We start from the raw sequence: 23,826 nt of genomic DNA, 5'->3' as shown, positions 1-23,826 counted from the left end.
CTCTGTCCAATCACTGCTCCTTCAACACGCCGTGGTGGACAGTACCACATATCTGGTGCAGATGATGGCCTGATTTCAGAGAAATTCAAGCAGTTCAAAGGACAGAAATAGTGGTGTGATAAGTTGGGGACAAATTACATGTTTTACATGGGACCTAAGGCAATATAACTCATTTTAACTGCAATATATTAGTTAGAATTCCTAAAAAAACGCCTATAAAACATAGTGCATTTCTTGGTTAAATTGGCCATGAAGGATTCAAGAAACAATGTTGATACTTCAGATATCAATTATTCGGATGTTTATTGTTATACAGACAAAGTTTCATGTTTCTACTCCATGTCCCACATTGGTTTCTGTGCCAATATATGTATGGTGTTTTTCAGTCTGTTTCATAAATAGGCATCGTTTTGAGGTCTAAGGAGACTAGCTAGCTCTTGGATATTTTTAGGTTAGAGAGAACTTTTAAGGTACTTTGAGATTTTTATAACATATGAACCTTGTTACTTATTAAAATTTGTGAAAAAAATGCCTAAATTCTTGAAAAATGCCATTTTCGCCAAATTTTTAAATTGCCCTGTACCACAGAGAAATGGGTATATTCATTCCAAATTTTTTTTCCTGCTCTATTGTTAAGGTGTTTGAACCCTTCAGATCACTTGTAAGTCTATATCATCAGTCAGTTCCCAGTATTATCTTCCTAAATCAAGCCTTTCTACCTAACATATCAATTTCCGAGTGGAAAAATAGGGATTTAAATATTTTATAACTTAGCAAATAGCAATCATATGATGTTAAAACTTTGCAAGTAATCTATTCTTATGTTGGGATAGTTAAAAAAAAAGTTTGGAGATGATCAGAGGAGGTCATGCAACAAAATTTCCTCAGATTTGTTGAAATGAGATGGAATGACTCTTCTTTAACTGAGGGGTACCAACAATTTTGTCCACGTGTGTAACCTCACCATGTTGTTGGACTGGGAGGAAGCCGGAGTACCTGGAGAAAACCCACACATGCACAGAAGGCAAAAGTGCTAACCACCAAGCCACTGTGCAGCCTCCAAAGCCGACATGACATCCTATTTTTGTGAGTCTCATTAATCTGACCTGTTCTATATTAAGCGCAGTAAAGTTTTCTCTCCGTTTGACATTTCAGTTTGTAAAAGATGTGAAATAATAAATTAAATGCCTTAATAATTATCAAAGTTCTTAAATGCTCTGCAAAAGGCACACACCATCAAACATTACCTTGCTGGAGACATCTTTTCCCTCTATGTATTCTGCTTTCAAGTCCTTATTAGAGCCTCACTTTTATCTGCAGTAATAAAATAAAGATGGTAAAGGATGGGATTTGGGGATTTGCTGTGCTAAAGAGATCATCGACTCACCTCTCAACTCAATCTGCTACATTTATCCCTCAGTAATAAACATGTTTGGGCATCCTGGTTGTACTGGACTGTTCAAGGTTCGGCAATTGGAAGACAGACATCTGGATTTACCATCCTTATCAACTTACCTTTTGTTATCCAGTGGTGTCTCCAGATTTTTATCATAGAGTCTATAGATAAAATAGTCCAGGAGAAGAGATGTGTTGTACTGGAGAACAAAACAAACCCATAAGCAGGACATCCATAGTTTATAATTTCTTAAACACTGATGATTCTATCCAAGTAAATTCATCAAACTACAGCAACAATAAAATGTATTTTCATTGTTGCTCTGCTACCCATATTTTGCATTAAAGGTTTGATTTGTTTGCAAAAAATGACTTGATCAACTTTGGATGAAAAATCCACAGGAATTTTAAATGATCTTTAGCTTTTCAAACTAAAACTTAAGTTGGAATGTTTCCCATTATACACAGGAGAAATGCTTTAAGTGCTTAAATTTATTTGTCTGAAGCACATGGTCTCAAAAACCTGGTCCCAGTGTGTGAAGACGGACGTTACAAGGCTTTACGCTTTTGTCCAAGCTGCTATCTGTAATTAATTAATCAAAATTAACGTGTTAAAGTCCCAGTCCGAGTACAAACATTATGTACTGCTCCACATTATTCCTGTTTGCTAAACCGGTTTGTCTTCCCTGTTCTCATTTCAGATGAAGAGAATTGAAGTGTGGAGTCGGCTTCAGTGACCAAAGCAGCCTTCAACGTACACATGAAACACAATTAAATTCCTTTTGACAGTTAATAAAGACACTTGATTGGACAACTGCTTGTAAAGGCTCTTTGTATGGGATGAAAGGCAAACAAAGAAAACAGGAAACTGTTTGGTCTAAATGTTGCTTTGGCTGCATACTGTACAGGAGTACATAAAACAGGATCCAGCAGTTTGCTTCAGATTCAATGCATAGTTGATGCTTTTCCTTGTTGCTCACAATTTCATCACATTCAGGGGTTGCTGGTTGTTTAAAACAAGGGAGAATTCTAGATTTTGACTTTACATGCTTCCAGTAGTTATTGATGTCTGCGATTATACTCGACACATGCAGTACCAACAGTTCCTGCAGATCTCACTGCATGCATGTTTGGTCACAAATAATCGTGGGTACGTTTGAAACTATTGAAAACGTGAAACTCGTAATGTCATCATCTAGGATTTGTCCTCGTTGGAATCAACATTGGACTTCAACAACCCTTGAGGAAAATAAAGTGGTAAGTAGCCAATCAAAATCAGCCGATCAGCTCCTGGATCCTGCTCTACATGCTCCAGCACAGTAGGTGGTGGTATGCACCTGAAAGTTGATCACCGGAGGTCCAGCTCAACCTATCATCTTCATAAGTATTTCACGATAAAAAAGTAGCATAATCAAAGTGTGATGCCTGCATTGTGAAAGGTTCTGAAGTGTTAGATTCATGAAGTCAAACGTCCTCTTCCCTGCTGCGACTGCTCTGTTCACTCCCAGATCAACTTCAGATTCAGATCACCGAGTCTCTCCTGAATCAGCCGGTCGACTCGTTCGCTCTGTTCCACAGTAAACGTGTTTTTCCAGTCGCCAATCTGACCTGTAATCAAAGCTATAGTTAACCTGACATCTGTCTACATGCTTCTGCTCAGGAGCTGCAGTTTAGTCACGTTACCTTTGCGCATGAATTTTCCACTCATCCTCTCCTCTGGCAGAAATTCGTAGTTGGCCTTCAAGTCTTTCTTCATGGTCTTAAATGTAGATTTTTCCACAACCTGCTCGATGGCAGCTTCACTCAGGTTCTTCCCTAAGAAACTGCAGATCTTCTGCACTGCTCCCTTCAGGTCCTGAAAGCAACAGAGGAAAAAAAAATTAAACTGATAAATAGCTGACTATAAATGAACAACCTGAAGGAGAAAAAAAATCTCACCAAAATCATGTCCTCATAGGTGAGGAAAAGGATGTTGTACTGGTCTTTGTTTGAATGCCACACCCTGATGTGGTCAAACCAGGAAGATCCTACGACTGTAGAAGAGCATAGACCATCCAGTGAGTTTGTATTTTCATTTAAAACGAAGTAGCTTTGCTCCTACATAAAGTTTCAGTCACGCTAGCAGCACAACTGCAGCAACAATTGAAACTTCTTGTCATTCATAGTCACCATGAAATCAATTTCAAAAACTTTCATCATCTTTATTTACAATTGGCAAAAGTTGCCACAAAACTTGCTCATTGCTGTCTTAGCTGGTGTGACTTCATTGAAAGATGATCTCTGGATACATAACTACTCAGTACCTGTGAACTGGAATGCACCTGTCTTTGAATTTATCCCCAACTACACACCTGTAAAGTTCTGTGACTGCATCTTGCACAGTGGTGATGCTCTTGTGTTATGTCTTCTGTCCAGAGACACAAAAACAGGCATACCAGCTGCCAAAGTGCTTATAACCACCTTTGAGGTAGTTCTGGCTACTGCAGAGGACCACATTTGCCATGACGACAACACACAGGGTGAAAACTTACCCCGCCATAATGTCGCGGCTTGTGGCAGGTATGAAAGTGGCCTCAAATAAAAGCAAAATCAAGTCCAAACGTCTAAAAGCAGTTGAAAATTGGTCTAACACTGATCCAGAATAAAATATGAAGCCAATTTAAAACTGTTTAAGGAAGTTCAAAATAAGTCTAACTCATCAGAAATGCTTAAAATGATTCAAAATGTCAGGTCAGCTTGTCATTATTACATGAATACCAGCTCGTGTGGATGAGTACTACGGCATGGAAATCTTGACAGAATTTCTCAACACAACAGCATCACAAAGCTGTACAGGTGTGTAGTTTAGATCAAAACGAAGCTCGAGTTTGTCAAAGTCTAAAACAAAATGTTATGATCCCACTCCAGCTCCTGCCATTCTTCCTCCTTTTTTCCTTTTCCCCATTATCCCTCATCCATGTCACCTCCCTACTTGTCTTGTTCCTCTGGCTCCCTCTGTCTGCTTCTGTTGGTCTTTGTCTTCCTGCCTGTCTTGCTCCCTCTACCCACCTGTCTGCTCTTAGCTGATTACTGCTATGTGTGATCTGCAGTAATCAGCTAAACCCACTCACCTGTTCTCCTCCTCACCTTAGCTATTTAAGCTCGGTTCTTTCTCTCAGTCACTGGTAGTCACAGACTCAGTTCCCCTACCAAAACCAACCACCTCTGGACCAGGGCCGGCTCTCCCTATACGCGAATTAAGCGGCTGCTTCGGGCCCCGCCGCCACTAGGGGGCCCCCGAATTGACTGTGTCTGATGGTCTGACCCACAGACTGCCATCTAACATTACTTGCTTCGGACTAACCTGGCAACCACCCAACACGCGTTGTAAGTTCAGTGTCGCTGATTGGGCGGCAGCCGCAGCCCCAGACATGTCAAGGCACTTTTTTTCAGCCGTTACAACAGCTAAACCCGTTATTAGCATCCAGTAACGTGTTTTCCCGAGCCGTCTTTGAATGCACCATGAGCGCATGCGAACGCAGGTGTTCCAGAGGAGACGTGCTGCTGTGCTGAGCAGTGCTGAACGTGCGTCTGGAGTAATGTTTAGCAAACCAGCCAGAGCCAGCAAGAAGCAAAAAACTTTACACAGTTTTTTCCAAACAAACCGTGTAAGTTGTGTGACCTTGTTGGATGCAAACAATGTTGGACTTGTTAGCTAAATGATGACAGGGTGAAACGTGGCAATATATCAATTTGTTAAGCTAGTTAACAATAATTTAAATGTTGCTGCCTCTGTTACGTTACTTTCTAATTAGTTTATTCTTGGAATAAACCCAGTCCGCTTTAATTTCTGGGCAGAAGATGTGCTCACAATTGCTCTCCATGTATTTAAGTCTTTTGGTCCCAAAAGAGGAGAGTCAGGGAGGAGAAAAAAGAATAGGCTATCTATGGCATAAATTTGCAACCATTTTTTACTCCTTCTCTTTCTAATTCTATCTCAGAATTTTGATTTTCAGATTTTTTAATGATTATTTCCATAACAAAGAGCAGAGTCAGGCAGGAGATGGACCAGAGGCGGCGGCCAGCAGTAATGTTGACCATGCATAAAAAATATAGAAGTGGCTGAGAAAAAAATATGTATCTATGGGCTAAAGTGATTTTGAGGTTAAATTCTACTGCAATTTTTACTCTTCCTAATGCTATTTCAGAATTTTCCTTACCACATTTTTTATGTTTATTGCCATAACAGAAAGAGCAGAGTCAGGGAGGAGATGGATCAGAGGCCAGCAGCAGGGACAAGGATGTAGGGTCTTTACAGGTAAGGAGAGATTATAACTTCCTGAAAATAATATATCTATTGCAGGGAGAAACCAGGCAGTATGGATCATTTCATGTTCAGTGTTTGGCACCTTTGGCTGCTCGTCCAGTAGATGTTCAAGGGACATTGTTGTCAGCTTAACTAGAGTTTGGCCACTTTAGATTTTATAGTTTAAAGTTTTATACTTTATAGTTTAAAGAACTAGCCTAGTTGGTCCCCTGGTATTGCACTGTGGCTGTTAGGGATTATGTGGTGCTTTAGCCACTAAGGACGGTGCAATTAAATGTAAGAGAATGATAAATTGCTCTGAAAAATTTGTCCCCCTCACTTCTGAGATGGTGGTTACGCCCATGCCTGTCTTTATTCCAATAAAACATAAATCATCATGGTAACATATCAATTTAAACTGACTTATTCGAAAACTATACGGGAAAAATACAGGAAAGAAAAAATAAACCAGCAGTCAGTTGGTGACTCCATGCTTCGTGCGTAAGTTAGGCTACTGTGACACCACGGCACTGTTTCAAACTTGATCGATTATACTGGTCTGGAGAAGCCACAGATGGAAAAGCAGTAGCACTCGAGATGGCATCGTGGCTCCAAAAAGGAAGTTCAGGAGTGGGCTGAATATTTGCTGTTAATCATGTGCATGTGTGTTTTAACCCAATTACAAGCTGTGCACGTGATTTGGTAGTTGCCCTGTGCATGTTTTGGGGCCACAAAAAAAATCTTGCTTAGGGCCACCAAAGTCCTAGGGCCGGCCCTGCTCTGGACTGCGTCAGTTAATGGACTCTTCTGCTTTCCCCCCCTTTTTGTGGATTTCCCCCCTTGGACTCAGTGGTGCTCTGGTATGTTTTTGGATTTTCCACGTTGTAGTTTCCCTTGATTGTGAGTTCCCTTCCCGAGCCTAGTTCTTGGTTTAATTATCTTCCATGTGAATTCGTAGCGTTTCATTGTGTGTGTAGTTGTAGCTTGGTTGTTTGATTGTCCCGAGTGCAGCCCTCTCTTTATGTATAGTTTTACTTTCGGCTTTAATAAACCCTTTTCTGATCGCACCAGTTAACCTGTTCTGTTGTGTCTGCGCCTGGGTTCTCCAACCCCTACATTCATAACACAAAATCTAAAACCAGTTCACAAACAGTGTGAAACCTGTTGTACTCCAAGTCCAATACAATGTATGAAACCTGGACATATCTAATCTAAAACCAAGTCCCAAACTGGTCTACAACAAGACTCAAGGTAAGTGTCAAACCAGGCAAAGGTCTCTTTAAACTCCACAGAAGCACTGTAAAACTGTAAATTTCAGGTCCAAAAATATAAATCAGCTGCTTTGTATTTTTCTAAATCAAAGCAAGTCACATAATCTTCTACAGATTGATTGAAGAAAAAACAGCTTAGTTGTCCTTTACTTCAATTATGGTGTGATTTTTTTCCCCCCAAGTATTTCAAGCTCTAATACATCATCTATATGATCCTTTAAAAAAAAAAAAAAAAAATACTAAAAACATTTGTGTGTTTTTAGTCCAGTGGAGCCCAACCTGAGAACTGAGCCCCTCCACTGTGTCATCACAGAAATCTGGAAAGTCGTGATATGATTAATGAGAGAGCAAAAGTTCTGCTACTTAAATATTGTATAATTTTACCTGTTATAGTTTCAAAGGCAAAATGTGTCTTTGAAGCTGCTAACAACTCATGACCAGTGCAGACAAAACCATATAACATTGTTTTACTTAATTTGTAAAGTACATAAATGTGTGAAATAAATATAATACTCACTATAATGTAAAATACAGTGCTTGTGTTTTTGTGCAAGTACCCTACAATGGTATATTTCTTGAGTAAATGCACCAAATATGCACATTCCAGACTTTATTAATCTTTCTGTTCCTGATCAAATGGTGATCAGTTACAATTTATCAGCCCTGAACTCTGCATTCATCATTTTGCAGGTAGTAGAACAGAGATATCTCACCGTTTCCCGTCAGGTACTGCTCTAAAAACTCGTCAAGGTTCTTGGGAATCTGTAGTCCCTTAAAGGCTTTGCTGAAGTGGTAATACGAGACGATGTTGTCCTTCGGGTTCCGCATCACATAGATGATCTGATGTAAAAACAAACAGAAATTAGACGAGTCTCTGTGCCAAACTTAACTGAAATAATTCACTTTTTAATGATGCCTTGATTTTTTTTTATCATTTTTTTTTTTTACTGAAAGTCAAATATTTTATCACTTTGTATACTTTTGCAGCCCTTTTTGACTTCTTTTACCTTCTCATGAAAACATCACAGAACCATACGTAATGATTAAAACTGAAAAAGACACTTTACACATTAAATATCAGGGCATGAAATATTCTTAAACAATGCAGTACAGTTTTTAGACAGTTGCTGGAACAAAAGCAGAATTTTAAAGACACTGCCTGGACTTTGTTCTATGACCGTTTCCTTCTATTTCACACAATCAATCCAGAATTGGGACTAACACTGAATATATCAATGTTTTTGCCGCCGGACTGAGATTCCATAAAGTGCTGACCTTTCCCTTCTTCTCCTTCAGTCCAGGAGGCATCAGCATCGGGGTCAGATGAGAGGCGAAGAGCCGAGGAGAAGGTCGCAGGGCGTAATTTGCTCGATCCTCTCTGTATTCCAGCCAGGGCATCTGCTCCAGGTTGTTTGGATATTCATTAAGACCCCCGGCCAACTCACAGATGGAGATGATGATCTGCTGAGTCCAGATGGTGCCTGTGAGTAAAGGTAGGTAAACAATACAGCTGATCACTTTATCCAGGACTAACCTTAAGCAATGTTGAACGTTTCCTCGCACAGCCACACACGTCCAGGTGTGGCATACATCGGGCTGTGACACAAATGTGAAACCGTTGAGACGTAGCTGATCAATTTCAAAGATTACATCTCAAAGTTTCTAGGAATGGTATGTGTGAACATTGAGCATTTTTAAGAGTTACAGTGTGCTTTAGAAGTTTGAGACGGACTTGTCTGGAGCAAAATGACACAAACAAGTCTTAGAAAAATACTGAAGTGTAAATCGTTGTTTAAAAAAAGAGGACAAAATATATTGAAGCCAGTGTAAAGAGGCTGAAACATAGTGGGAACCAATATGACAAGACTAAAACATACTGGGAGTCAGTTTAAATAGAAACATACTGCTAGCCAATAGAAAGAGAATAAAACAGACCAGTAGTAGTTACTTTTTGAAAATTAGTAGGTGGTGCTATTGAGACATTTTGGGTCACACATATGCAGTTACTCTAATACAGGGGTCTGCAACTAAAATTCAAAGAGGTCCAGTCAGAGAAAATGTATTAAAACACATGTCCGGAACATCATAATGTCTAACTTGAATTAGTGTTATATACGTTGATGTACCCTAGCAGTTTTATTAGTGTCTGCATGTAACCAATACACATGTGGACAAAATTGTTGGTACCCCTCAGTTAAAGAAGGAAAAACCCACAATTCTCACTGAAATCACTTGAAACTCACAAAAGTAACAATAAATAAAAATTTATTGAAAATTAAATAATCAAAAACAGCCATCACTTTTGAATTGTTGATTAACATAATTATTTAAAAAAACAAACTAATGAAACAGGCCTGGACAAAAATGATGGTACCTCTATAAAAGATTGAAAACTATTTGACCAGAGTGACATGATTAACTCAGGTGTGTCATTTAATTGACATCACAGGTGTTTCCAAACTCATAATCAGTCAGTCTGCCTATTTAAAGGGAGACAAGTAGTCACCCTGCTGTTTGGTGAAAAGGTGTGTACCACACTGAACATGGACAACAGAAAGCGAAGGAGAGAATTGTCCCAGGACATCCGAAAAAAAATTATAGACAAACATCTTAAAGGTAAAGGCTATAAGACCATCTCTAAACAGCTTGAAGTTCCTGTGACAACAGTGGCTCATATTATTCAGAAGTTCAAGACCCACGGGATAGTAGCCAACCTCCCTGGACGTGGCCGCAAGAGGAAAATTGATGACAAATTGAAGAGACGGATCGTTGGAATTGTATCCAAAGAGCCCAGAGCAACCTCCAAAGAAATTAAAGGTGAACTCCAAGGCCAAGGTACATCAGTGTCAGATCGCACCATTCGTCGTTGTTTGAGCCAAAGTGGACTTCATGGGAGACGACCAAGGAGGACACCACTGCTGAAAAAAACTCATAAAAAAGCCAGACTGGAATTTGCAAAAATGCATGTTGACAAGCCACAAAGCTTCTGGGAGAATGTCCTTTGGACAGATGAGACCAAACTGGAGCTTTTTGGTAAGGCACATCAACTCTATGTTCATAGACTCAAAAACCAAGCATACGAAGAAAAGAACACTGTCCCTACGGTGAAACATGGAGGAGGCTCAGTAATGTTTTGGGGCGGCTTTGCTGCATCTGGCACAGGGTGTCTTGAAAGTGTGCAAGGTACGATGAAATCTGAAGACTATCAAGGCATTCTGGAGAGAAATGTGCTGCCTAGTGTCAGAAAGCTTGGTCTCAGTCGCAGGTCATGGGTCTTCCAACAGGACAACGATCCAAAACACACAGCCAAAAACACCCAAGAATGGCTGAGAGAAAAGCGTTGGACTATTCTAAAGTGGCCTTCTATGAGCCCAGATCTGAATCCTATTGAACATATGTGGAAGGAGCTGAAACATGCCATTTGGAGAAGACGCCCATCAAACCTGAGACAACTGGAGCTGTTTACTCATGAGGAGTGGGCCAAAATACCTGTTGACAGCTGCAGAACGCTCATTGACAAATACAGAAATCGTTCAATTGCAGTGATTGCCTCAAAAGGTTGTGCAACAAAATATTAAGTTATGGGTACCATCATTTTTGTCCAGCCCTATTTCATTAGTTTGTTTTTTTTAAATAATTATGTTAATCAACAATTCAAAAGTGATGGCTGATTTTGATTATTTAATTTTCAATAAATTTTTATTTATTGTTACTTTTGTGAGTTTCAAGTGATTTCAGTGAGAATTGTGGGTTTTTCCTTCTTTAACTGAGGGGTACCAACAATTTTGTCCACGTGTGTAACTGAGCATCAAATCAAATAAATTCAGTATGGTTCAAAAACATTTTGACATTTATTAATAAATAACTTTTAATGGAACCGTACACCTTAAACTAAAGTGCAGAACTTGAAAAATAATGACTGAACAACCAGAACCAACTTGTATACATCTTTAACAATAACTAAATGTCAAAAAATGTAAACAATTGAACACTTTTAGATATTTTTTTCCTGTCGTATATCACTTCCCTTATATTCCTGCTGCTTAATGGGAGAACTGAGCTGCCAGTATTTTGAATCGTTGTCTGAATGGTGTCAGGGTCGTTCTGAACCACATTTGGAGCTCATTGGTGAGTCTGGAACGATTTTTAGTTCTGATTATGTTCATAGTTGAGAAAGCTGCCTCTTAGCTGAATGTTGAGCCAAACAAGGACATCATGTGACCACAGTCTGTCCCTCCCCTCTCAGCTGCAAAGCAGAGACTTCGTTGGCTGAGTAGCGTCACGTGGGATGGCTGAACTCATACCTACTTGGTCTGTGTGTTCCTGAGCTGATAACTAATACCACCAGAAACACTGGAAAAGCTGCACCGGTAAAATAGAAGGGACCAGTCAAATTAAAAATCCCGTTATAATTTAGTGATTACAGGTCCCGGTCCGTATAAGACGACGTCTCAGTCCAGATCCGATTAGAGTGTTCTAAGCAGGCCAGGTCGCCTGAATACCGCAGCTAGGAATAATGGATGAGTCTATTATAGATCAGTGATTGTGCCGCTAGAGGAGAAATTCTTGGACCGGCGCAAGATGGGCGAAAGCATTTGCCAACAATGTTTTCATTAATCATTTACTGGGCTTTGCAAAAGTTCTGTTACACTCGGTTTCATGATCTTTAGACACGTTTACATGTCGGAGTGAAAAATTCCATTAAATAAACTGAAAGTTCTACCTTATAGGCAGGTGTCCTTAATACAAATTTTTTTTCTCCGGTGAAGTTGTATCAAGATGGAAGTCAAAAGAGTTGAGATATCTGCTCTCCTTTGTGCTGAACATCAGCCGGATGACCGTCCACAGAGTTGCGGAGAGGCTAAAGAATGGTGAAGATCTTACAGGTCTTCACCATTCTTGAAAGATCACTGAAAGATCTTCACCATTCTTGAGCCTCTCCGCAACTCTGTGGACGGTCATCCGGCTGATGTTCAGCTGCTTGGCCCTGTCAGACTTCTTGTGGCCAGCATGAAGGAGAGCAGATATCTCAACTCTTTTGACTTCCATCTTGATACAACTTCACCGGAGAAAAAAAATTGTATTAAGGACACCTGCCTATAAGGTAGAACTTTCAGTTTATTAAATGAAATTTTTCACTCCGACATGTAAACGTCTCTAAAGATCATGAAACCGTGTAACAGAACTTTTGCAAAGCCCGGTATGGCTTCAAAGTTAAGATTAAACAAACGGAATAACAACAAATAAGACGAAAAAACTCTTGCATTACAAGAGGTTCCTTGCACTGTTAGTGCTCGGACCCTAATAGTGCATAAACAGAAGTAGTCTCACTGACCTGATTTTGGGTAAGTGACGAGGAAGACATCGCTGTCTCTGATTTCAAAGCTCTGAAGAGAATCCATGTACTCTGCAGTTGTGAGGTCAACAGCAAAGATGTAGTTTTTATACCTGCAGAGATAGTCAGAGATCTTCTCCATGTTACTTCTGAAGGACACGGACAAAAAGTGCAGAGAGAACAAACAGAGGAGTTAAAAACCACACAGCAGTTGGACTTTGGACTCTAATTAGAGCAGAACTGCTTCCTGAACTGCTGGAAAACACCATAAACTGTATACAGTTATATCAATACAGTAGTAATATAAAGTAGAATAAGATGGGATATATAAAGGTAAAGCACAAGTAGTTTTTTTTTTTTTAAATGAGCTTGAGTAAATGTACTTGGTGTCTCTCCACTACTGCCAAACAACACTGAGAGCTTCATTTAAACCAAACAGGATTTAAAGCAGAAATTACCATCTGCTGCTCTCTGACCATGAGTTTACTCTTTATATCCCAAGAACACACTGAAATGCAGTCACTGACTAGGCATTCGTCAATGAAAGTAAAATTCAGTGACCTGAGCTAACCCACGGGAGCAGAGATTCATCAGAGGAGATCACTACTATCAGCATTATTCTTTTTAAATGAGACAGGAATGATGTGAGCCTCTGATTCTAAAGCAGGGCGATTCAACATTTCATGACTTCAGTGGACATAGATTCAAAAGTTTTAACTGTCACATAAACTGTGAAGTACAAAGTGACTGTAGCGTAAGACTGTGGAATAGCAACAGGACAGACATACAGAGACAGGGTTTTAATTACTTGCATAAAGAGCCTTTATGCAATAGTTATAGTTCATTTTACACCCCAATAAAGTAATCTGAGGACACAGAGATTATAGTAATTATTTTACCAGCATCTGATACAGGTAAGAGGTCATTTTACAGTGAATCTTATGTAGCTGGTTTGATTGCAAACAGACTTTTAATTTCATACATATTTTATTCCAATGTCATTTTGACATTAGAATAATCTTAAAACTTTATAGCAAGTTGAAGAGACAGCCTGTTAGCTTTCCTCACTACAAATATCAATGATGTAATACAATGACACATAATCCATCAATGCAGCTTCATCGTCAAGGATTTTTTTTTCATTTAATGTGAAGCTTCAGCAGAGCAGAATAACGAGCCTTTATATCAAAATTAAGAAAGACATTCATCATCTGCTATGAAAAATAGTTGAGGTTGCTTTATGCTGCCCGTTTTTAAAAAAAAAAAATTGTCTTTTTTTTTAATTTAGAAGGCATACCCCTTCCTCGCTCAAAGACTTTCAGTATTCAGGAATGAGTACATAAGATTTATTGATGAAACTGTTTGGGAGAAATCTTACCCAGAGGTAGAAGTCTGTGAGGGGCCTGACAGGAAAGTTGACCTCAGTAGAAAGTTGATATCATCCAGACCAGCTCTAGTTTGAATCAGCTCACTTTCAGCAGCACGTGGTTCACAAGAAAATCCAGCTGCTTCTCACTTTAAATCTTATTTTACCTACAATATGTCCTCCTCTTTTGTTCATCTCCATGCTACTTGAGTTGCTTCTCCCTTCCCACAGTTCACAGGTGTTTCTGATTCAGCTCCATAGACTGTATATACACTCAACAAAAACATAAATGTAACACTGTTGTTTTTGCTCGCATTTTTGGAGATGAACTCAAAGATCTAAAACTTTTTCCACATACACAATATCACCATTTCTCTCAAATATTGTTCACAAATCTGTCTAAATCTGTGATAGTGAGCACTTGTCCTTTGCTGAGATAATCCATCCCACCTCACAGGTGTACCATATCAAGATGCTGATTAGACACCATGATTAGTGCACAGGTGTGCATTAGACTGCCCACAATAAAAGGCCACTCTGAAAGGTGCAGTTTTATCACACAGCACAATGCCACAGATGTGGCAAGATTTGAGGGAGTGTGCAGTTGGCATGTTGACAGCAGGAATGTCAGCCAGAGCTGTTGCTCGTGTATTGAATGTTCATTTCTCTACCATAAGCCGTCTCCAAAGGCGTTTCAGAGAATTTGGCAGTAGATCCAACCAGCCTCACAACCGCAGACCACGTGTAACCACACCAGCCCAGGACCTCCACATCCAGCATGTTCACCTCCAAGATGGTCTGAGACCAGCCGCTCAGACAGCTGCTGAAACAATCGTTTTGCATAACCAAAGAATTTCTGCACAAACTGTCAGAAACCGTCTCAGGGAAGCTCATCAGCATGCTCGTCGTCCTCATCGGGGTCTCGACCTGACTCCAGCTCGTCGTCGTAACCGACTTGAGTGGGCAAATGCTCACATTCGATGGCGTCTGGCACGTTGGAGAGGTGTTCTCTTCACGGATGAATCCCGGTTCACACTGTTCAGGGCAGATGGCAGACAGCGTGTGTGGCGTCGTGTGGGTGAGCGGTTTTCTGATGTCAATGTTGTGGATGGAGTGGCCCATGGTGGCGGTGGGGTTATGGTATGGGCAGGCATCTGTTATGGACGAAGAACACAGGTGCATTTTATTGATGGCATTTTGAATGCACAGAGATACCGTGACGAGATCCTGAGGCCCATTGTTGTGCCAGACATCACCTCAGCAGGATAATGCACGGCCCCATGTTACAATGATCTGTACACAATTCTTGGAAGCTGAAAACGTCCCAGTTCTTGCATGGCCAGCATACTCACCGGACATGTCACCCATTAAGCATGTTTGGGATGCTCTGGACCGGCGTATACGACAGCGTGTACCAGTTCCCGCCAATATCCAGCAACTTGACACAGCCATTGAAGAGTCCCCCCAATAAAACAAAACTGCACCTTTCAGAGTGACCTTTATTGTGGGCAGTCTAAGGCACACCTGTGCACTAATCGTGGTGTCCAATCAGCATCTTGATATGGCGCACCTGCGAGGTGGGATGGATTATCTCAGCAAAGGAGAAGTGCTCACTATCACAGATCATAGACTGTATATATAGTGGACATAGCATCTGGCTCCAGAATTGAAGTCCACCCGGAAGTGTCAAAAACTTGCAATATCCCGCCGTCCGCTAGGTTGGCTCCAAAAAGCTTTTGCTACATAGACCCCATTTCATTTTTGGAAAAAATAAAATTTGATAGACTGATGTTCTACAGCTCAGGATTTTTTTCCTGTTAGTTTTCATGGTCAAAATGAGAGATCAGGTGGCCGATCTTAAAATAAATCAATACTGAATTTTAAATAAATCGTTTAAGTTGGCGGAGCCAGGGGGCGTGGCTATACTTGATAGACAGCAACAGAAACCTCTGCGGTAAAACGTGGGCGGGATAAGAGAGTTCTCAGCCAATCCTGCCCCTCGTTGCTCTCCGGTCCAGTCTGTTTGATGACGCTTTTTACGTCACTGGCTCCAAAAATCCAAAACGGCGACCAGGAAGTAGCAAAATCCAGGCTTCATTTTCTCGCCGTTGAAACCAGCGGGTGACGTCACAGTTAGTTTACGCCTGTCACAGATTTAGACAGCTTGGTGAACAATATTTCATATCAAATCAAATCAAACTTTATTTTTACACACACACACACACACACACACACACACACACACACACACACACACACACACTCACCAATGGCTGTAGGAAGACATGGCGTGGCACCGACGATTGTGGAAAACGCCTCCATTGGGGCCGTCCACACCGGGAGGAGCTCCAGGCCGTGCCCTCCGGAGGCGCCGGCACCCAGACTCCCCGACCACGACAGACACAGGGACCCCACACCGAGGTAGGGAGCCCCCCAACTAGCCGAGCCGAGGAGACCCGAGGACAACACCCCCAGCAGCAGACCGGACACAGCCCCCAGTGTGGAGGACCCCCTGAGGAAACACTGGAGTTGAAAGAATTAAAATAAACAAATAAATAAATGTGGTAATAACTAAATAATGGGAAGTAAAAAAAACGTAAAATACATAAGATGATAAATAAGGAATGATAAGAACATCAGAATATAAGAAGGCTTAAAAGATCAGTTAAAAGCCTGATTAAAAAGGTACGTCTTTAACCTTCCTTTAAAAACACCGACAGTCTCTGCAGTCCTGAGGTTCTCCGGCAGGCTATTCCAGAGGCGGGGGCCATAATGGCTAAATGCCGCCTTGCCGTGTGTTTGAGTTCTGGCTTGTGGTATAATTAAGAGTCCGCTGCCAGAGGACCTCAGGGTCCGCGAGGGTTGGTATGTTAAAAGGAGATCGGACAAATAAGAAGGCGCAAGGCCATTAAGACATTTAAAAACTAATAAAAGGACCTTAAAATCGATCCTGAAACAGACGGGGAGCCAATGCAGTGACTTTAAAACTGGTGTAATATGCTCCCGCCCCCTGGTCCTTGTCAGCACACGTGCGGCTGAGTTTTGTAAAAGCTGAAGATTAAAAGTACTCTTTTTGGGAAGACCAGAGAGCAGGACATTACAATAGTCTAAACGAGAAGAGATAAAAGCATGCATTAGCACCTCCATGCTGGCCTGAGAGAGAAATGGGCGGACTCTGGCTATATTAAGATGATAAAAACCTATCTTTGTTATGTTTTTAATATGTGGGATAAAATTCAGCTCAGAGTCAAAAATAACGCCCAGGTTTTTTACAAATTCTGCTGGTTTAAAAACTTGTAATTTAGGTAAAGGTTTCCCTCTCTGACCTTCAGGACCTATAACTAAAACCTCAGTTTTGTCCTGGTTGAGCTGTAGGAAGTTCGCTGCCATCCATGACTTAATGTCTAAAATACACTTTAAAAGAGTATCAATTGGCCCTGTGTCATCAGGAGATACGGCAATGTACAGCTGTGTATCATCAGCGTAGCTATGGAAACTGATGCCGTGTCTCCTGATGACGTCCCCAAGAGGAAGCATATAAAGATTAAAAAGAATGGGACCTAAAATTGACCCTTGGGGAACCCCACACCTAATTTCATGGGTTCCTGAGGAACACGTATCCATACTTACATAAAAACATCGGTCTGAAAGATAAGAGTTGAACCAGTTAAGCACAATACCAGAGAGGCCAACCAGGTGTCTGAGTCTGTTTAATAAGATATGATGGTCTACTGTATCAAAAGCGGCACTTAGATCCAGTAGAACCAACACTGTTCGTTTTTTATTATCTAAATTCCACCTGATATCATTTAAAATCTTTAAAAGTGCTGTCTCTGTACTGTGGTTCATCCTAAAACCAGACTGATATGTTTCTAAAATGTTAATTCTGTTTAAAAAGTCACTGACTTGGTTAAGAACCAGTTTTTCTAAAATTTTACTTAAAAACGGTAAGTTGGATACAGGACGATAGTTATTAAGAACATTAGGGTCTAGACTGCTCTTATTCAGGAGGGGCCTCACCACCGCCGTTTTAAAGGCAGTGGGGAAGACACCCATCCGAAGAGAGCAGTTCATTATGTTTAAAAATTGTTCCTCAAAGAATCCATAAAATGATTTTAAGAGTGGTGTGGGAATAGGATCTAAAAGGCAGGTTGTTGGGTTTACTTGGGAGAAAACTCGACCAAGTGTCCTTGCATCAACCAGGGCAAAACTCTCCAGGGTTTCCTCAGGCAAGGACAGCAGATCAGATGTGTTAACAGGTAAAACTTGGTGGGATAAAAGGCTGGATCTGATGTCCTTGATCTTGGTTCTGAAGTGGTCTGCAAAGTTCTCACAAAGAGTGTCTGATTAAAATTAGTGCCTGCTAAAACATTGAAAGTGGAGAAGAGGAACCGGGGGTTGTTTTTATGCTCTGTGATGAGTTGTGAGAAATTAGAAGTTCTTTCCTGTTTGACTGCATTATTGTAGGTTTTGAGTTGTTGACGTAAGATTTCATGATGAACTGTTAGTTTCGATTTCCTCCATCTCCTTTCAGCACTCCTGCAGTTTCTTTTTAAGTGATTGATTTTATCATTTTTTTCTCCATGGGGGTATCGGTTTCTTTATGATTGTTTTTGTTAAAAGTGGAGCCACTGAGTCCAGAGTTGACTTCAGTCTTTTGTTAAAATTGTCAACAATAAAATCACACGGTGCAGGCAGAATTTCGGCAGGAGTGCTCTGTAAAATCTCAATAAAATTTGCAGCCACTTCAGAAGTTAGATAACGTTTCCTCACTGTTCTCACCGGGGCCTCCTGCTGGTTAAAACTGGCGATATTAAAAAACACACAGTCATGTTCAGACACAGCCAGGTCAACAACAGAGGACACACCAATGGACAAGCCATGGGTTATAACAGGGTGTGTCCTCTGTTGTGAGTCGGCTGTGTGACATGCTGTGTAAAATCAAGGCAGCTTAAAAGATTTAAAAAGTCTCTGGACATTGAGTCCGAGATGTTGTCAATGTGTAGATTAAAATCGCCAGTTATTAAAATTCTGTTGTATTTGGTGTGAATGATTGACAAGAGATCTGAGAATTGACTGATAAAAAGGCTGGAGTGATGACGAGGCGACAGGTCTGGAGCTGGGGAACGCTTCGCTGACATCTCCGGGCGACAAGCAGGCAGAGAAGTCGGAGCTGAAACTGAAGGTCCATTGGAGGCGCCGGTCTGGTTGAGCGAGCCACCATTGCGCCTATCCTGCAGCCCATAGCCAGACGAGGCTTCGGGTGAGGGAGCCTTCTGTAGAGGGCCCGAACACAGAGAGGGGTGTAGACCCTCGCAAACATGCTTCTGCTTGGAACTGTGCGGCTCCGGGGATGGATGTAAATCCGAAATGCATCCTTTACCAGCGACAGCAGATCCCGCTGCCCCCGGATTGTCGAAACCTCCGGAGCTCCTCCGCAAGACAGCCTGTTTTAGCAGCCTGTGGCGGGCGGAGGAGGGCTTTGCCGCTGGTCGCTGAGGGGCATGCTCGATCAATGGAGGAAAATCCTTTCTGCTCAGGATATCAAACCTGTTGTTCAGCGGGATGGCCGGAGGCGATGAGGGAGGGGATGGAGGCACAGCATGGTGTTTGTCCCTGCAGGCAACGGACCAGAGCTCCGGCTGACACGGAGTGAAGCTGACCGGAGCCTCCACTTTTCCACCGGCATACACCTAAGCCACCGCAGGTACAGGGGAGGAAGAGGGCCCCGCCGTTGTCCTAGGCTTCGCTCCCAGGCGAAGCCACGGATCCTCCGGCAGGATTGAGGCAGCCTCGGGTTCTGGGGCCCCATTGATAGTAGAGCCGGACCATGGAACGGTGAGATCGGCAACCGTCCCTGGAGCTGCTGGAGCGGGGCTACAAGAGAGACCGGCCATGTTGGTGAATCCGTGACTGGAGGCCCTCATGTCGGCGAGGTACTTTGCCTGGGTCGTAGCAACGGCAGAAAACTCCATAATAAGATTATCTTTCTCAAAGACCTCTGCTCTCAGCGATGCGATGTTTTTCTTCAGCTTCGAGATGGTAAGTGAGCATGAGCAGGAAACACAGTCAGATTTGCTGTCAGCCATGGTCGCCATCTTCTTCTTCTTCTTCTTCTTCTTCCGGTGTGAGTGGAGGGAGAGTGGAGAGCGAAGAGAGTGGGAAAGTTTGTCTGTTTAACTTTTCTTAATTATCCTTTTCACAGTGGTGATTTCACTTTTTTGGGTTTTTGTTAGATTATAGGTTTAGTTTGTAGGTAGTTGGTTGGGGGGGGGGTTGTTCTTTTTTTTTGGTTTTGCGGCCAGACTTGGTCTGGTCGAGGGGAGGAGACGCCAGGTGAAGCCATTATGGCAGCCACAGGACTCTCCTCTCTATCAAGAAAGCACGTGATAAAGCTGGCAGCCGGCTCCCCGTGTAGCGTGGAGGACGTCGTCTTAGCTGTGGGAGAACGGATCGGCCACGCGTCGGTAAAATCTGCTGCACGGGTGAGTCGGTCTGTGGTGCTTTTTTTGGAGAAGGTGGAACAGGTGAATGAGCTGGTGGAGACGGGGCTGGCGGTGAACGGGCTGTTTGAGCAGGTGATGCCGCTGACGCAGCCTGCCGCCCGGATCACTCTGTCCAACGTGCCTCCCTTCATCAGCGATGAGTTTTTGGTCCGCGAGCTGTCACGTCATGGGAAGGTTGTGTCCCCGATAAAAAAGCTGCTCTCCGGCTGCAAATCCCCGCTGCTGCGGCACGTGGTGTCGCACCGGAGGCAGCTCTATATGGTGCTCAACAACCGCGGTGAAGATTTTGATATCAGATTCACCGTGAGGATAGACGATTTTGACTATATGTTGTTTGCAACATCTTCCCAGGCCAAATGTTTCGGTTGCGGGGAGGAAGGCCATCTGATTCGGGCCTGTCCGAACCGAGCCGAGCCGCCGCCACCGCCGCCGGACGCGGCCTCAGGCCCGAAAGCGGGAGCAGCCGCAGGGGGAGAAAGGCCTGTCCCCGCTCCGCGCCGGTGGAGTGTCGGTGGTGCGGGGCGCTCCGCCGGCTCGGACGGGGAGGTGAGTGGGAGGGCGGTAGTTGGGCAACAGGGGCAGAGAGGGGATGCAGAGGTGGGTAGAGGTGAGGAGATGGAGGAAGGTGAGTTGAGAGACACAGGTGAGGTTGTGGATACAGTTGGTGAGAAAGAGGTAGCTGAGGTGGTAGAGGATGAAGAGGGGGTAGAGCAGCTGGAGGCAGGGGGTGAAGGTGAAGCACTGGGTGAGCTGTGTGAGAGGACTGGTGATGGGACTACCTGTGTGTGTGAGCCTGTGCGCATGCAGCCTGGTGGTATGTGTGTGCAGGATGAGGGTGAGAGTGCACCGGCTGAGGGTGAGAGTGCACCGGCTGAGGGTGAGAGTGTGCCGGCTGAGGGTGAGAGTGTGCCGGCTGAGGGTGAGAGAGTGCAGGCTGAGGGTGTGTGTGTGCAGCCTGCTAGTATTAATGTGCAAGCTGACGGTGTGTGTGCTGGACCCTCAGGTTGGTCGTCTGGGGCCCTCCTGAGGACTATAAAACGTAAAAGCTTAGCTCGGGGGGAGGGAATGGCAAAGGCGGTGCGGCTAGAGGAGGGAGATGCGGCTGCTGAGGCAGACAGTAGTGACTGTGAGTCCCATCTGTCTGATAGCAGCGAGCTCTCTCTCTCACAGGGCCAGACACCACGGCATCAGTTGTACTCGGGTCAAATGGTGAGGGCTTTCCTCCAGAAGACAAAAGGATTTAAGAATCTAAAAATTGAAAACCACTTTCCTGACCTTATGACCTTTTTACTGTCAGCGAAGCATCTGGTTAAACATCGTGAGTCATCAGAGTTGACAGATCGTGAGATCTTCAGATTGAAGAAACATATGTTAAAAGTCCGCAAACAACTCCACATATGAACATGATGACTCACTTTTTATACAGCACTTTTTTTATCCTTTGGTTTTGTTTTTATCCCACATTATCCAACATGGGCAGTTTTAAAGTGGGAACACTGAATGTTAACGGAGCAAGGGAGGCAAGAAAGAGAGCACTGGTGATGGACACAGCACGATCCAAACGCATTGATGTGATGTTTTTACAGGAGGTTCACAGCGACCAGGGGAACGAGGGGGACTGGGAAAGGGAATGGGAGGGTCAGGTGTTTTTAAGCCACAACACCACACTGAGTGGGGGGGTGGGGCTCCTCTTCTCTAGGGGCTTCACTCCCTCCTCTGTGGAGGTGGAGGAGGTGGTGAGAGGGAGGTGCCTACTGGTCCGAGCAAAATTTGATCGTTTTACCCTGGTTTTTATTAATATTTATGCCCCTAACGGTGGAACAGAGAGGAAGAGCTTCTTCACTCAGGTGAGCTCGACGCTCAATAGCTGCAGCGGGGAGGAGTTTTTAATTCTGGGAGGAGATTTTAATTGTACTGATAATGAGCTTTTAGATCGCAATCATGCAGAGCCGCATCCAGTTTCCCAGCACACTCTGAGGCGGCTGGTCCACTCCCACGGCCTGGTGGATGTGTGGAGGAGGATGCACACAGACTGCCGTCAGTACACCTGGTCCCACCTTAGAGATGGCGGCATCACTTTAGCTAGGCTCGATAGGTTTTATTGTTTTAAACATCTTTTTAATATGGTTAAAGACTGTAGAATTGTGCCAGTGGGTTACACAGATCATGCTTTGGTTTTATGTGATGTTTTTTTTAAAGATGTGTGTCCGAAGAGCGCCTACTGGCATTTCAATTCAGCTTTGGTTTTAGATAAAGGTTTTAAGGAGGTTTTAAGGTTTTTTTGGTCTGGTTTTAAAGAAACAAAAGGTGATTTTAGTAGTCTTAGGCAGTGGTGGGATTATGGTAAAGTGCAAATAAAGCTTCTGTGTCAGCAGTACACTCTCAATGTCACTCAGCACATGAGTAGATCAGCTAAAGACCTGGAGAGTGAGATCGTGGAATTGGAAGCACTTAGCTATTCCACAGGAAATCGAGGCCATATTGAGGTCCTCAACACCAAAAAGATGGCGTTGGCCAACCTGCTGGAGTCCAAAGTACAGGGTGCGTTGGTTCGGTCCCGGGTCCAGAACATCACGGAGATGGATGCTCCCTCTGGCTTCTTCTTCGGTCTGGAGAAGAAGCGGGGACGGGGGAAAATAATCCACACACTTCTTTCTGACACAGGGCAGGAACTGACGGACCCAGGCCAGATCAGGAACAGAGCAGTTATTTTTTACTCGTCTCTCTACTCATCCGAGTATGAGGAGGACCAGGAGCTGGAGAGAGATTTTTGTGCTCAACTGCCCCAGGTGTCAGAGGAGACTAATGCCCAGCTGGGCCAAGCACTGCGGCTGGAAGAGCTGGCAGCTGCCCTGCGGGGCATGCAGAGAGGCAGAGCTCCTGGGGTGGATGGGTTGACACCAGAGTTTTACAAAGAGTACTGGGACATCCTGGGCTGTGACCTTCTCCAAGTGCTGAACGAGAGTCTGGCCTGTGGTTCCCTTCCTCTCTCCTGCCGCAGGGCAGTGGTGACCCTTTTGCCAAAAAAGGGAAATTTGCAGGAGATTAAAAACTGGCGCCCTGTGTCGTTGTTGTGTGTGGATTATAAGATCCTGTCCAAAGCTTTGGCCTCCAGACTGAGGTCAGCCATGGAGCAGGTCATCCACTGGGACCAGACCTACTGTGTGCCCGGCAGGTCTATGGTAGATAATATCTACCTAATTCGGGATGTTTTGGAGCTCTCTAGCTCATTGGAGTTAGATACTGGACTCATTTCGTTAGACCAGGAAAAGGCATTTGACCAAGTTGAACACAACTTCCTCTGGAGGGTGATGGAGAGGTTTGGGTTCAGCTCTGGTTTCATCGCCATGATCCATGTGCTGTACAGAGACATTGAGAGTCTACTTAAGATAAACGGCAGTCTGTGTGCTCCATTCAGGGTGCATAGGGGCGTCCGGCAGGGCTGCTCGTTGTCTGGGATGCTCTATGCACTCTCCCTGGAACCCCTCCTCTTAAAGATACGAAACAGTATTAATGGCTTGGTTTTACCTGGTTTTAGCAGCAAGATTGTTTTATCTGCTTATGCTGACGACGTTGTTGTTATTGTAAAGAATCAAAATGAAGTCAGTATTTTAACGGTTTTAACTGAAAGATACAGGGCCCTGTCTGCTGCCAAAGTGAACTGGGGG

General features: G+C 43.2%; 3 protein-coding genes across 3 annotated transcripts in view; all 3 read right to left on the bottom strand.

Annotated features, from left to right (window-relative positions):
* LOC127531635 (uncharacterized) overlaps positions 1-23,826 on the bottom strand; it is a 99,933-nt gene that overhangs the window by 66,186 nt on the left and 9,921 nt on the right. Inside the window, exon 2 of the mRNA XM_051941345.1 lies at positions 1,248-1,515. Within this exon, the coding sequence (XP_051797305.1) occupies positions 1,248-1,261 (14 nt within the window). The 5' untranslated portion in view covers positions 1,262-1,515. The remainder of the gene's footprint in view (positions 1-1,247; positions 1,516-23,826) is intronic.
* LOC127531677 (uncharacterized) overlaps positions 1-23,826 on the bottom strand; it is a 70,288-nt gene that overhangs the window by 39,487 nt on the left and 6,975 nt on the right. The gene's annotated exons all lie outside the window — the stretch shown is intronic.
* LOC127531638 (amine sulfotransferase-like) lies at positions 2,888-12,431 on the bottom strand. Its single transcript, XM_051941353.1, has 6 exons — positions 12,287-12,431; positions 8,227-8,432; positions 7,665-7,791; positions 3,334-3,428; positions 3,079-3,250; positions 2,888-3,003 (listed from the first exon to the last, which is right to left on the bottom strand). Exons 1-6 carry the CDS (start codon positions 12,426-12,428, stop codon positions 2,894-2,896), a joined length of 852 nt encoding a protein of 283 aa, XP_051797313.1. The 5' UTR covers positions 12,429-12,431; the 3' UTR covers positions 2,888-2,893.

The sequence above is a fragment of the Acanthochromis polyacanthus genome, chromosome 21 (genome assembly GCF_021347895.1).
Source record: "Acanthochromis polyacanthus isolate Apoly-LR-REF ecotype Palm Island chromosome 21, KAUST_Apoly_ChrSc, whole genome shotgun sequence".
Classification (NCBI taxonomy): Eukaryota; Metazoa; Chordata; class Actinopteri; family Pomacentridae; genus Acanthochromis; species Acanthochromis polyacanthus.
The sequence above is the reverse complement of the archived record's forward strand: the minus strand, read 5'-3'. Positions and strand labels throughout refer to the sequence as shown.

Excerpts from the sequence above, each read along its gene's own strand:
- LOC127531638 (XM_051941353.1), bottom strand. The coding sequence starts at position 12,428 with ATGGAGAAGATCTCTGACTATCTCTGCAGGTATAAAAACTACATCTTT. Across the intron at positions 7,792-8,226 it reads TGAAGGAGAAGAAGGGAAAG|ATCATCTATGTGATGCGGAA; the intron begins GTCAGCACTTTA and ends TTTTTACATCAG. Across the intron at positions 3,004-3,078 it reads TGGAAAATTCATGCGCAAAG|GTCAGATTGGCGACTGGAAA; the intron begins GTAACGTGACTA and ends CTTTGATTACAG.